Here is a 14,637-nt window from a genome sequence, read left to right as displayed (position 1 = left end):
CAATCGAGCAACATAGTGATCTTCTAGGTGCCTTCTGGATAATCATATCGTCTCAATTGATCATAAAGGTAAAATTACACTTCAGGTAGTGTATCGTCTCAATTAACAATACAAATAAAATGACCTTTACGGATAGCGACACGATCGTGTCTAATAATAAAATAAATGACCTCTCCAGGTAGTGTATTGTCTGGATCGACAATAAAATAAATTACCCCTCTTGGGTAGTGTATTGTCTGGATTGACAATAAAATAAATGACCCCTTCGGGTGGTAATAATATTATATCCGATAATATGATGCAAATGATGTCCTTTACGAAAATCGTAAACTCTTCCTTGAGATATTCGCTTAATCCATCTTTGAATCTAGATGCACGTTCTTTATATAGTTCATTTTGTTTGAAATCGATCGAAATGAACCATTCATATTCCCAAGTCTCCGGTAAAAGCATTATAAAATAATTCCAGCATCTACAGGAACACCGTTAATTTTGGGAGATCTTTTTCTCCCTTGACTTCTCCATATTCATCTATCAGAGGAAATTTTCTAGTTTTAGATCGAAGCTATAAACCTGCATCCACACAAAAATTATAAGTTTTAAAACGGAGAGATATGTGTCGATTCTTCAGTTATCTGCTCCTCGTCTTGCTATCTCCGGTTGATCTTACTGATCTCCCAACTCTTGATAGATAAGACAAAATATTTTATGCCAAAACTAATTAAACATAAAAGGAAAATCTTTAAGAAATAAATTTTTGAGAATTAACATTTTAAAAAAGGACACTGCCAAGTGTCATGTCACGTCAGGCTTAGAGAACTTCTTTTAGTTTTGTGCTCGAAGGTTTATTCGCTGGGGAGTATTCAAAGTCACTCTAGAATGCCGATAAAGCCATGTTGAAATTTTGAGGTCATTCTTTAAATTTCTGTCCCAGTTAACTGTATTTGCTTATCTTTCAACTGTTGCTGAGTAAATCGCAAAATTTTTGAGATCCTCTAAAAAATTCTATCCCAGTTTCTATCATAAAGAAGAATAGAAATCTTACGGAAAATATGACCTAACCCTTGTGGCGGCTACGTATCCCGTTGAGGCAGAAATCAGGTAAAATATAGTTCCCCCTAAGGATTAACAATAATAAAGATTACACAGAAAACCGACCGAGGACGACATAGGCAGCCTACGTATCTCTCTCTTGAGAATTCAGGTCGAACGTAGTTCAAATACAAAAAAATATTAAAAGGGATAAATGGGGTGACCGAGGCTGACATAGGCCACCTATGTATCTCATTCTTGAGAATTCTGGTCAGACGTGTAGTTCATTACAAGGGGATAAGATTTGAAACAAAACAAATACAAGCAAACAGAACGATTACAAGTAAATAACATAAAATGCATACCGAAGCTTCACCAAAAGTTTCTCTTGATAGCATCAGAGTTGATCGGTTTTGGCCATGTGGTACCATCCATCTCCGAAAAGAACAAAGCACCTCCAGATAATACTTTGCGAACCATGTAAGGAACTTGACAATTTGGTGCAAATTTTCCTTTGTACTTGTCTTATTGAGGAAAAATGTGCTTATGTACCAACTAACCGATTTCAAAAATTCTGGCTCTGACTCTCTTGTGGAAAGCGCGAATCATTCTCGGTCGATATAGTTGGCCATGACAAATGACAACTATTCTCTTCTCATCAATTAAGGTTATCTGATAAATTCGCTTGCCAACCCATTGAGCATTACTCCACTCAGCTTCTTGAATGACTCTCAATGACGGTATCTTAGCTTCCATAGGTATGACTACTTCTATTATGTATACTAGCAAATACAAAGTAGCTCCGGTCGACGTTCTGACCGTCGTTCGATAACCCAACAAAGCATATGGTAACATCTCATGACAACCTCGATGATTGTCAATCATTTTCCTCAAAATCTTTTTGATATTCTTATTGGCAGCTTCTACAACTCCATTCATTTGAGGAGGATAAGTGGTTGAGTTTCGATGAGTAATCTTAAATTGCTCACATCTCTCTCATCAAGTGACTGTTGAGATTTTCACCATTATCAGTAATGATGGATTCTGGTATGCGAACCTGCATATCATATTATTTCAGACGAAATCGGCCACAACTTTCTTGGTTACCGACTTATAAGAAACTGCTTCCACCCACTTGGTGAGGTAATCAATAGCAACCAAAATGAATCTATGTCCATTAGAAGTGGATGGCTTTATTGGACCGATGACATCCATGCCCCAAGCCACAAATGTCCAAGGTGAACTCATAGAATTAAGTTCGTGAGGTGTCACTCCGATCAAATCACTGTGTACTTGACATTTATGACACTTATGCACAAAATTTGCAACAATCATTCTCCATTGTCATCCCGAAATAACTGGCTCGAAGGATATTCCTTGCCAAAGTGATCCCATTCACATGCGTACCACAAACTCCAGCATGTATCTGTTCAATAAGTTTCGTAGCTTCAATAGCATAGACACATCTTAGAAAACCCAAATATGGAGTCCTCATATATAGGATTTCTCCACTTAGAATGAAATTGAGAGCCATATGGAGTATCGACTTCTTCTTGTTTGGACTTAGCATCTTCAGGATAAATCTTGGACTCCAAATACTTCTTTATATTGAAATACCATGGCAAACCGTCCGGTTCTTCTTCAACATGTGAACAATGGACTGAATGTTCTTTCAGCTCTATATATAGAAGATCAGTATAACCAGTATCTGGATGTTTAATCATTGAAGTGATGGTGGCAAGAGCATCGGCCAACTCATTATGTATTTTGGGAGTATGTTTGAACTCGACCTTACAAAATATTTTGCACAACTTCTATATATACTGCAAGTAAACTATAACCTTCAAGTTTTTCACGCCCCACTCTCTTAGAACCTGATGAATCAACAGATATGAATCTCCAATAACCAGCAACTGGTGGACATTAATGTTAATGGCCATTTTAAAACCAAGAATGTAGGTTTCGTATTCGGCCATGTTGTTCGTGCAATTAAATCAATGTTTAGATATCATGGGATAGTGTTGACAAGATTCTGACACTAAGACCGCTCCGATACCATTTCCTTGGTGATTTGCCGCTCCATCGAAGAATAATCTCCAACCTTGATACGTTTCAGAAATATCTTCACCCACAAATGATACATCTTCATCGTGAAAATAAGTCTTGAGCGGATCATATTGTTCATCAATAGGATTTTCTGCAAAATGATCAGCCAAGGCCTGTGCTTCTATCGCATTCTGAGTCACATACACAATATCAAACTAACCTCAACAACATTTGCGACTTAGATAATTTGTTGGTCGATATCGCCTTCTGAAAGATGTAATTCAGTGGGTCCATTCTGGAAATGAGGTATGTAGTATAAGAATACAGATAATGTCTCAACTTCTGTGCAAGCCAAGTCAAAGCACAACATGTTCTATCCAACAAAGTGTAACGAGGATCGTATGGAGTAAAATTCTTTCTTAGGTAATAGATAGCCCTTTCTTTCTTTCTTGTCTCGTCATGTTGATCAAGCATGCATCCGAATGCACTATCTGAGACGGACAATTACAGCAACAATGGACTCCCTTCTCTAGGAGAAAACAATACTAGTGGATTGGACAAATAGTTCTTGATAGAATCAAAAATAGTCTGACACTCCTCACTCCACTTTGTCGAGGCGTCTTTCTTCAACAGCTTGAAGATAGGCTCACAGACCACAGTTGATTGAGCTATGAATCGACTGATGTAGTTCAACCTTTCTAAGAAACTCATCACCTCCTTCTTAGTCTTTGGAGGAGGTAACTCTTGAATTGCCTTTATCTTAGAAGGGTCGAGCTCAATATCCCTTCTGCTGACTATATACCCCAACAACTTGCTGGATGGCACCCCAAAAGCGCACTTAGGGGGATTTAACTTCAAGTTGTAATGACGCAATCGATCAAAGAACTTCTTTAAATGCGTCCGAACTTTCATAAGACTTTATTATGATGTCATCAACGTACACCTTGATCTCTTTACGAATCATATCCTCAAATATAGTTGTCATAGACCTCATATAGGTAGCACGAACATTTTTTAGACCAAATGGAATCACTCTGTAATGATATACACCCTAAGGTGTAATACAAGCTGTCTTTTCTGCATCTTCTTTGACCATCAGAATATGATGATAACCTGCATAACAATTCACAAATGACTGAATTTCATGTTTAGCACAGTTACGATCAGAATGTGAATGTTCGGCAATGGAAAATTATCCTTAGGGCTAGCTTTATTTAGATCCCTGTGATTGACACAAATTCTGATCCTCTCATCTTTCTTGGTGATCGAAACAACATTAGCCAAACAAGTCGGGTATTGCGTTACTTTCGCCCATCGAGACTCGATCTGCTTGGTGATCTCTTCCTTGATCTTCAAACTCAATTCAGCCTTGAACTTCCGAGCCTTCTGCTTCACCGCACTGAACCCTGGATTAATCGGAAATTGTGTGAAACCACATTGGTACTCAACCCTAGCATGTCGCCGACTTCCCAAACAAACACATCGATGTACTCGATGAGTAAATGAATCAGGCCCTTTCTTTGATCTTCATTCAAGTGAACGTTGATCTTGACCTCTTTAACACATTCTTGGTCTCCTAGATTTACAATTTCAGTTTCTTCTAAATTCGACTTATGCTGATTTTCAAACTGTAGAAACTCTTCAGCAACATATTCCGGTGCCTTATTTTCCTCTTTGTATTCGTCAACCTCTTCATCACCTGCCTCATTCTGTTTGTTCAGCTCGTGATATGAGATGACATTGACACGTTTAAATCTTACATTACTGAAACCATAAACAGAAATAGTTAGAAAAGCAAAGTATAGCAGATGAGTAAATAAACAAATTTTCAATAAAAGAGGCTTTCATTTGAATTGGGAAATAATGCAAACTTTGTACATGGAAAAAATCCATGTTTCCTTATTCAAACATCGCGAGGGAATTTTAAAATTGAAGCAATTAAGAAAAATGTATAATGGCGGGTCTCGGGCCTCTTCAGGACTGCCACCGATTTAAATAAGCATAAATGATGTCCTTCTACCAAGGAGTTCGGGGAATTAGGATTGGAATGGAGGTCTAATTCTGCAGTATCTCCCCTGGCTCAGCATCACGGATACCAGCTAGCTCGACCTCTTTCTCAATAATAGCATCGATCTCCTCCAAAAGGTCATGGATTCCTTCCCCAAGGTCATCATGCTCGCCGTACTTGTGGACTAGAAATGATTTATATAAATGATGGATTGGCTTAACCGATGCTTGATCCCTATTATTTTTCATCTTCACCTCATCATCTGTGGGCATATACCCCAAACCATATCTCGCTCCTTTGAAGGGGACCGGAATAGGCTCAATAATCCCTTGGGAATTTCTTCCCAATCGAAACATGGTTCAAAACCATTTTGCAGTATCACAGTGGCTATCATCTTGTACACGACAGTCATAGGAGGATGTGGGTCCAAATCCTCACCGGTGCCATTTACCAGCTCCACCGTGTAGAAATCAGTACCTCGTGAAACTTCATCAATAATAGGCGCCTGTCTGCCGAAATGACTTCTTTCGCCGTGAATGACCAGTTCTTCGTCCTTCCAAATGAGTTTCATCATCTAGTGAATAGTAGACGGCACAGGCCCAGCCATATGGATGAAAGGCCTTCCCAGAAGAAGGTTATAGCTGGTGTCAATGTCCAAGACCTGGAACTGTACACTGAACTCTGTCGGACCCATGTGGATGATCAAATTCACCACTCTTAATGTGTTTCTCTGTACTTCGTCGAAGGCTCTTACATTGACTTGGTTTTGTTCCAGCTTTCCAATGTCAAACCTTAATTGTCTTAATGTCGACAACGGGAAAATGTTCAGACCTGATCCATTGTCCACCGGGACGCGATTTATGACCTTCTCGCGGCATACGACAGTGACGTGCAACACCTTGTTTTATGGCCTCCCCTCAAAAGGCAAATCGTCATCGCAAAAGCTAATTCGATGCCCTCGGATAACTTGGTAAATCATGGTGGCCACATTATCGCTGCTTGTGCCGACGGGAACATACGTATTATTCTGAGCCTTCATCAAGGCATGTCTGTGCAATTGGGAGCACATCAGCAGGGCCCACTCGGAAATCTAGGCTAGAGTCTTCTCCAAATGTTTAACAATAGAATAATCTTTTGGCTGCATGTTTCTCCAGAATTCCTCCGCTTCGCCTTCGCTTATCGGCCTTTTACCCTAATCATTCTTCTTTCCTCCAAGAGACAACACTTCAAGAGTATAACACCTCCCAGAACGGGTCATATCCTAAGCAGCAGCTATTTCGATCACTAATTTTGTCTTGACAGGAGTTTTTGATGGTACCAACGCAACAACCTTTGCGAGTGTCAAGATAACGAACTCTCTTTTATCATTGATACTCAATGAAGCCACATATCTTTCCAACTCGTCATGAACGACTAGAGTTATCACTTTTGTCACGCACCAATCATCACCTGTCTCTATCACATAAATATTGCCGCCAACATGATTTGGCAAAGGGTTGGTGTTGAGATTTGGTGCTGCTGCTTGAGGAGAGACCACCTCTTGGTCGATCAGATCTTTAATCTTATGCTTGAGGTTTATACAGTCTTCAGCTTTGATCGGGCCTTTAGAATTTTGAACTAGTATCCACCAGCTTGGGCCCCACTGGGTGGATGTATCCAGTCGCAGCCAGTTGCTCGTACAACTTTGTTCATCTTTCAGTAAGCGCAGTAAAGCTCCTGGGAGTCTTCTTCTCGAATCTGGGTCGAGGTGGATCATAACTGCCTTGTTGGGAAGGGGGTACCTGTTGATAACTTTAGGTATTTGGATGGGGAGCTTGGTTTCTGGGTTATGGATTTGTTTGGTAATTTGGTGATGGAGCTTGGTAGTTCGTGGGGGCATTTTGGTATACTGGAGCTTGGACTTGATAGACTGAAAGGGGTTTTTGGTATCTCAACTGTACATTGCCAGAGTTGGGAGTAACATTATGGAAGTGAGGGTGTGATATTTGGAAAGTGGAGAATGATTTAGGTAAGTGGGATATGGATTTTGATAATTTTGAGGTTCATTTTGGTAGACTGGAGGAGGATTATTTGGATGATTAGCTTGCGTGTAGCAAGCTTGGTAGGATTTTTTAGAAGGTCGAGAACGACCTTGGGAGGATAACGATCTTCTGGGTTTTTCCTTCACTCATATAAGACAGCATCGATTTCTTATCTCTTTTTCTTTAACAAACTCGAAGATCCAAGCGATGCGGCAACACGGGTTATTTTCTTTGTTTTTAAACCATCTTTGATAGTCTCACCAACCTTGACTATCTCAGCAAATTTTGCTCCGACGAGCAACATGATTCTATCATAAATTCAGGCTATTGCACCCGCACAAACATTTATACAATCTCCTTTTCAGACATGGGCGGTCTTACCCTTGCATCTTTCTTTGTCCACCTATAGTCAAACTCTCTATAGCTCTTGGTGAATTTTTGCTTCATTTTCTCCAAAGATTATCGCGAATGGTTTCTACATTATAGGAAAATCGATCAATGAAATCCTGTGTCAGAACGTTCCACCTGGGACATTGCCGGGTTTCGTGGGAGGTGAACCATTCCAGAGCCTCCCCTCACAGACTTCGGCTGAAAAGCAGGATCAATAGAGCTTCATCCCTACTAACTTCCACGATTTGATCACAGTAGGCTCTCAGATATTTCATAGGGTTTCCCACTCCTCTGAAAGTATCAAACTTCTGGATCTTGAACCCTACTTGGAGGTCTAAATTTGGATGGATGCATAAATCCTCATAGTTAAGACCAGCATCATCGGGGATGTTTTGGAACTCTTTTATGGCTTTCCTGATCTCTTCTTTTATATCCACATTGCCCCTTCTTTTTCCATCCATTCTTTTTCCTATTCTTCATAATGGTCTATCTCAAAATCGTGCACGTCGTGCTCAGCAAGGATGGGAATATGGAAAGTGCATCTCTTAGGTACCGGTGGAGCTACGGAGGGACTCTGGGCATTTTGACCGGTTTAGTAATTCTGTGGGTAAGTCTGAGGATTGGTATTCTGATTTAAGTGGTGATGGGGTGTTTGGGGATGGAAAGTATTTTGGTTTTGATTTTGCGGTTGTGGAGTTGTTTGATGGTGGGTATTTTGGGGAATTGGATGGCATTTGGGGGTGGTTGTTTTGAGGAGGAGGTAGATTTTGGTAGGATGCGGAAGCATATTGGGGATTTTGGGTAGTCAGATCTATAACCGATAAATTCCGAGCAGGTGTAGATGGCTGGTTCTGAGCGGGATCCATATTTGAATAAGGGAAGTAGATTGGAGGTCTCCCATCAGTAGCGTTAGCAGCAAACACTGGCGGAGGCAGATCCTGACTCCTTTGCATTTCAACTCTCATTTCTGCAATTTGATGCATCAATTGCAGAATCAATTCATTCTGGTCCGGTATGGTGGGTTGAACCACCACAACGTCGGTGAGACTTACTTCTTCGTTATTGTTTCCCATAAGTGTCTTTACTTTGTACGAGCTTTGTCTAGGGAAGGAATCTGCGAGACCTTTTGATCTGGTAAAATAGGGATGATCTTGTTTAATCAACACAGGTCAGTTTTCAAAGTACCTGAGGAGGAAAACAACTCAAAGGCAGATTTTTCAGTTTGGATTCAGAATACAAAATGCATAATATCACACATAGAGTAGATAAATACACAAGTTGCTATGTTTGAGGAATATCTTAAACCCACGAGTGAGGACGGAAACAGATTTTTTAACAAGCAGAAGTTTTATTGTTTTTAGTTTGACACTATCTAAGAAAGTCTAAATCTTGTTGAGCTACGGTCTTCTTGCAGCTGTCCTTTGATGTTTGTTGGTCTAGTCTTCTCATTTCATTGTAGTATGAAGGGGAAATGAAAATATTTAAAGATAGGAGCCGGGCCTTGAAAGGCTACCTACGTATCTCTCAGGGAGAATCTAGGCCCAACGTAGTTCAAGTACAAAGGGAAATATTTTTTCATTCATTCATTACGATTACAAGGAAATGGAAAGGCAACAATAGAGCTTTAAAGATAAAGTGATGACTATATATTAGTCATTCTTTCTTCTCTATGTCATCTCAACCACAGGGGACAATCTCGACTTGAATATTTCCTATGTAGGTGAGGGATTTGAGGTCGTGGCGGAAGTCAAGACACTTTTTAATGTTGTGGTCTGTGGCATCGTGATAGGGACAACGCTTTCAAACTTCGTACCGAAGAGAATACAACATCTCCATACCCCTATAGAAATAGGTGAAGATGCCATTTTGAACTAGTTCTGAGTAGATTTCCATCATCGTTTTCTTGAAAGGTGTGATTGCGCATTGAAAGAATCTGGTCTTATCTGTGACCGGTATGTCAAGCAGTGGTTCGTCACACACAAGGAGGACGTGTTACCCCAAGTGTTCGTAATACTTTCCATACTGAACAAACGATGGACTTCATTCTTGAATTCTATGCACTCTTCTATCGTATGCCCCTTTTGGTTGGGATGACACTCACACTTTTTGCGGAGATCCACTGATCCCTCTTGGGATGACGCTCTTTCGACAGGTCCCAGCATATGCCTAGACCGATAATGTTTGAAAACGAGTGCGCAGGAAATGACCTTTATCCTTTTTTGGCGTTCGTGCGGATATGCTTCGAGAGAAATTTCCTTGTCTCCTTTTGCCAGACGTTCTTCAAAAGAAGGTTTGTGGGCAAGTGCTTCCTCATAACTCTCTTCGTTGATTTCCTCTTCGGGGCTCCCAGGAGGAAACAATAATTGATACAGATGCTTTTCGTGCTGCTTTTGTATGTCGATCCTCTCTTCTTCACTTGGCTCAGCTTGGATACTCTTTCCTTTGTCCATAGAAGTGATTTTCCTTTACTGAGACACTAGAGTAGTATTTAGTATTTTGGGATGGTATTTGTCTTTTAGATGAGAAACTTAAGACTCGTAAAATTTAGTCGGACATTTTGTAATAGTGGCTAGTGTGTATATTTGGAATTTTGTTGAAGGGAGTGGATTTCCGATATCCTCATTCATAGCAACATAACACATAAGCAGTTAATAACACATATATCGCGTTCTAAAACATACATGGGGACCCTTATATACCAAGGGTGGGCCTAGCGCATTTGAATGACGTATGCGTGAATTTGAACCAAATTAACAATCCCCCCCCCCCCCCATAAAAAAATTAAATTTCACAAATGAATAATAATGTTCACAAAGGGGAAACAAAAGGATAAAACACTAAAGACAGACCCACGCATGGGGCATTTGAATGTATTGAAACGCAATAAGCATGCCCACACAGGGGCTAAACTGACAAATACATATAGAAAAACCCGTGCAGGGGCGAAATCCACTATGTCGTTCCAAATGGTCCTGCTCCGTCGCTGTTTTTCATGAGTCTTGTATTGTTGATATATATATATATCATAGCATTAACAGTAATCCTTCACCTAGGCATCCTTTGTCCTCCCAGCTTTCGAATCGCATCCTTTCAATCTTATCTTTGGCCCATGAGTCAAAGTCATCGTACCTACGTCTTAGTATTTCCACCTCTTGAGTCAGCTTCTCAAGAGCATCTTGGTTCTCGAAAAACTTAATGTACATTTCTTGGGCCTCTCTTTTTACCTCTCGTAGCTAGGCCACTTCCTTGGCTTCTTTATCTGTTACGCTACGTAAGCTGTGCGGGGTTGGGGAGGAGATACTTTGTATGTCATCTTTCAGCCAGTTTTTGTAACCCTCATCATATCCGACATTGAATCGGTCTGGGGCAATGGTGTCTTTATCCATCCGCTTGTCACATTTCCATTCTCTGAACATATCAGACGCTTCGTGCACCCTATCATCTCCAATATCATATACATAACCGCCATAGTACGCCTCTTCAAGTACAATTTGTCTCCTTCCAAACTGTTGCAAAAATCGAAAGGATGCATAAGGTAAAATTCCCCTAATACCTAGTAGAGGAAGCACAAGCTGTATGCGGCTCTCTATGACGTCTTTTTTAGAGATGAAACGATCGAGCATCCATTGGAGATCTTCTTCTCTCAAATAGGAGAAAATTTGAGCCCATCTCCCCTTAGTTCTCCTATTATTCATATTTGTTGAGTATAACATATCATTTAAATCTTTGAAGGTGATTTTGTTGTCGAGAGTATGAAACTTCTGAGTCCCAGCACCCTTTGTCAAGTTTCTCAGAATCCACCACTGAAGGAGTAGCTTGCACCCTTGGAAGTATCGATGCCCTCTTTGCATTTTCCCAAGGCTCGATTCATGTCGGACAGGATAACTGGAGCTATATGGTAGTATTGCACTTGCCCTTGGTTCTCGTACCCTTTGAATAGAGTGTACGCGAGTGTTATAACTCGGGTATTGATTCTCATACTTGGGACATGCGGGAAGACCATCATTCCTAACAAAGCTACAGCAAATGCTAGAGGACGAATTCCATTCCATTCTCTGTAGGAAACGTTGAACTCTCGGTTGTAAGTGCCGTAGAAGCCACATGTCCAAATATGATATAAAGGTCTATGAACAATATGTAGGATTGTTGGCACCAGTAGGCAAAATTTTCCCCAATTTGAGCCAGTCTGCAATATCTTCTACGGAAGGCTTATTAGGGATGAAAATGTCTTCTTATTTTGTTGCATTTCTTTCTATCCCAGTACCTACTGTGTCTATGCAATCTCTGATCTCCTCTCAAAGCCGAGGTAATCTCTATGGTTCCTAATCGGAACACCATTCGTTGGTTATCCCAATACCCTGTGAGGATCTCAACTAGTTTCGGCCAACCGTTCATGTTGATCAACTCTGTCAGAGCACCCACGTATTCTTTTAGGGTTCTTTTATGATCCCCGTCGAGATTGTTATACCACTTTTTGAGTTGGGGTGGCGCCGCTATAATCATATCAAACCTTGGAAAACGATCCATATCTACAAAAGAAAAACTAGTTAGGTTTACCCACCTCAAATTGGTTTTCACACGTACATCATTCAAATGTCAAATAAAATGATGTGTCGTGAGGTAGAAGACCTTGGACAAAGTTTTGGAGGTTTTCTACTAAATGGACTTAATACACCTTGGTTATTAAGTCGTCTTAGGCTGATGCTTAATTTTTGGTTTTGGTTTCTCTCTATCTTAGGATTACTAGAATAGGCTTCAAAGTGACGGTTACCCGAGTCGGACAAACAACGGGGTGAAGGTACCAAACGATGTCGTATGACCGTATTCCAACTATTCGTTTGATACCTCCAAATAAATTTTTGTGTATTTCTGAAAGAAGCCATGGAAAGCCACGTAACTTCCGTTATCCTAATTCAAACTACTTGCGATTTGGCGGAAATATGCCATGAAAAATGCAACAATTATAATAATAAGATAAAGAATCAAGCAAGCAATTATATCACGTAGCCAAACAATGTTAGTTTTAAGGTTAGAATCATCCAAATCCCCAACAGAGTCGTCATTTCTGTTTTATTCGGAAAAGGGAAAATATTATTTTTTTTGTAGTGTTTTCGACTTTTTAGAGTCGCCACTTAATTTTTGAAGAAAAAATCAAGAAAACTTGGTTTTCGATAGACTTAAAGAGAAAAATCGTTTTGAAAACTTCAAAGGGGTTCGGGGATTCCTATTTATGTTTTAGGAAGGTGTTAGGCATCCAAAACATTCGTCAATGCAATATTTCGACAACTAACCAGTTTGGATAAAAAAAATATAACTTTATTTTTGAAATAGTAAGAGTATTTAGAATTGTTTGGAAATGAATACTTAACTTAATCAACTAACTTGAAAAATTTATTATTTTAGAATTGTTTAAACTTGATTCCGTTTTAAGTTGCTAAAACATTATGACGTTCTACGGAGATTTGAAGTTTTCTAAATTTAAATTAGCGACAAATAAAAGCATATAAATAATAAAATAGGAGAGAGAGAGACAGAGAGAGACAGAGAGAGAGAGAGAGAGAGAGAGAGTCGGGTTGGGTCCAAACCCAGGTTTTTTGTCCGCCTGGACTGGAATTTGGACCCACCTATTTTAGGCTTTTGATCCATTTCACCAATACCTTTCCTAAGCTCTAAGGATAAAATAAATAAAGTAATTAACTGGGCTTTGGCCCAACCGACAACAAAATACAAGACTTAAAATGAATTTGGATCCTAATGACCCAATTTTCCTTTCAACTCTTCGGCTTTGGACTTCTCTTCCTTTCTTCGAAAACATGTACGCCAAATTTTTTTGAGAGCTGACTCGATAAAATGAAACTTGAGACTTTATGGCTCTTCCGAAAAAGGAAGAGAAGAGTTCGAAGTTCATAATGATCTCGAACGTATCTCACATGCAAACAAATGAATAGAATACATCAGTAATAACTCATCAACTTATAATATAAGAAAATAATGCTATATACACATGACAATGCTCATAACATTAAGTATTGTATAAAAAAAGTAATAGAGAAGCTTATGTATAACTTAGAATCTATACAGGGATGACTCTAATGGAAAATTACCGACAACTGCTATTAGCATAGTCCAAATTTAAAAAGTTCAAGCAATAATCCTGTTAAATCATTCAAGATAGAAGTAGAGAAATAACACTATTTAATTATTTTATTATTATTATTTTTTTTTAAAAAAAGGAAAGAGTAATAATAAATAAATAACAACATGCTTATAAGAAAGGGAGAAGAGGCAACCCAATGGCAATCAAAGATTCTAATATCCGAATGCAGATGAATAATACTGCTAACTCCTTAAGACAAATGATAAGTTGTCAACTTTTCTACTGAAGAGGAAAATTTTCATAAACAAAGAAAATAAAACAGAAAAATATTAAATATATAAAAAAACATTAAAACACTTTTGCCAGGCTCATCAAAATATCGATGCTCACATGTATGCACCTTACAATGATGAAATCAAACGAGACCCGCATTTGAACCAGGGAACCCAACAAATTCAATAACGACATGATCGAATACTAGGACAAGGCGCCAAAAGTGACATCATTTAAATTCCTACTTATAACAAGGAGAGTGAACCTAAATCATGCAACTTTCCAAGGAAAATATTTGACCTAAAACAGTGATTACCAGTCATACAAATTCAAAGCGTGCAAGTCTCCATAAGTGAAGCCCAAGACAATAGACCATACTCCCAACTATACATAATTAAAGAAAAGAAAATGAAATATAAGACGACCAATATTACGCATTAACCACGGAGAAACAACACATGTACTATTAGCATGCTCAATGATCAAACTTAGTAAACAAATAACCAATTAAGAATTTTCACTAAGTCAGATGTGAGACTAGAGATAAGGAGTTAGGGAAATATGAACCAAAGATTAAATGATCATCCGAATCTAATTCTTCCAGAGACGCTACAGGATAATCCCAAAAAATAAACCACTTATTAATAAAACGATTCCTCTAGATGGAGGGAGTGAATCATATATGGCGACTACACTTTCTCTTTTATGCTACATTCTGAAATCATAACGCGAAGCAAAGAGGGGATATAAAAAATATATAAAAAAAAACC

General features: G+C 39.1%; 1 protein-coding gene across 1 annotated transcript; it reads right to left on the bottom strand.

Annotated features, from left to right (window-relative positions):
- Positions 1-9,209: 9,209 nt before the first annotated feature.
- LOC107001237 lies at positions 9,210-9,947 on the bottom strand. Its single transcript, XM_015199367.1, is given in 1 exon segment — positions 9,210-9,947. A coding segment is annotated over 1 exon segment (738 nt).
- Between the last annotated feature and the right edge of the window lie 4,690 nt (positions 9,948-14,637).

This window comes from Solanum pennellii, chromosome 10, assembly GCF_001406875.1.
Source record: "Solanum pennellii chromosome 10, SPENNV200".
Classification (NCBI taxonomy): Eukaryota; Viridiplantae; Streptophyta; class Magnoliopsida; order Solanales; family Solanaceae; genus Solanum; species Solanum pennellii.
Note: the sequence above shows the minus strand (reverse complement) of the source record. Positions and strands in the feature narration are given on the sequence as shown.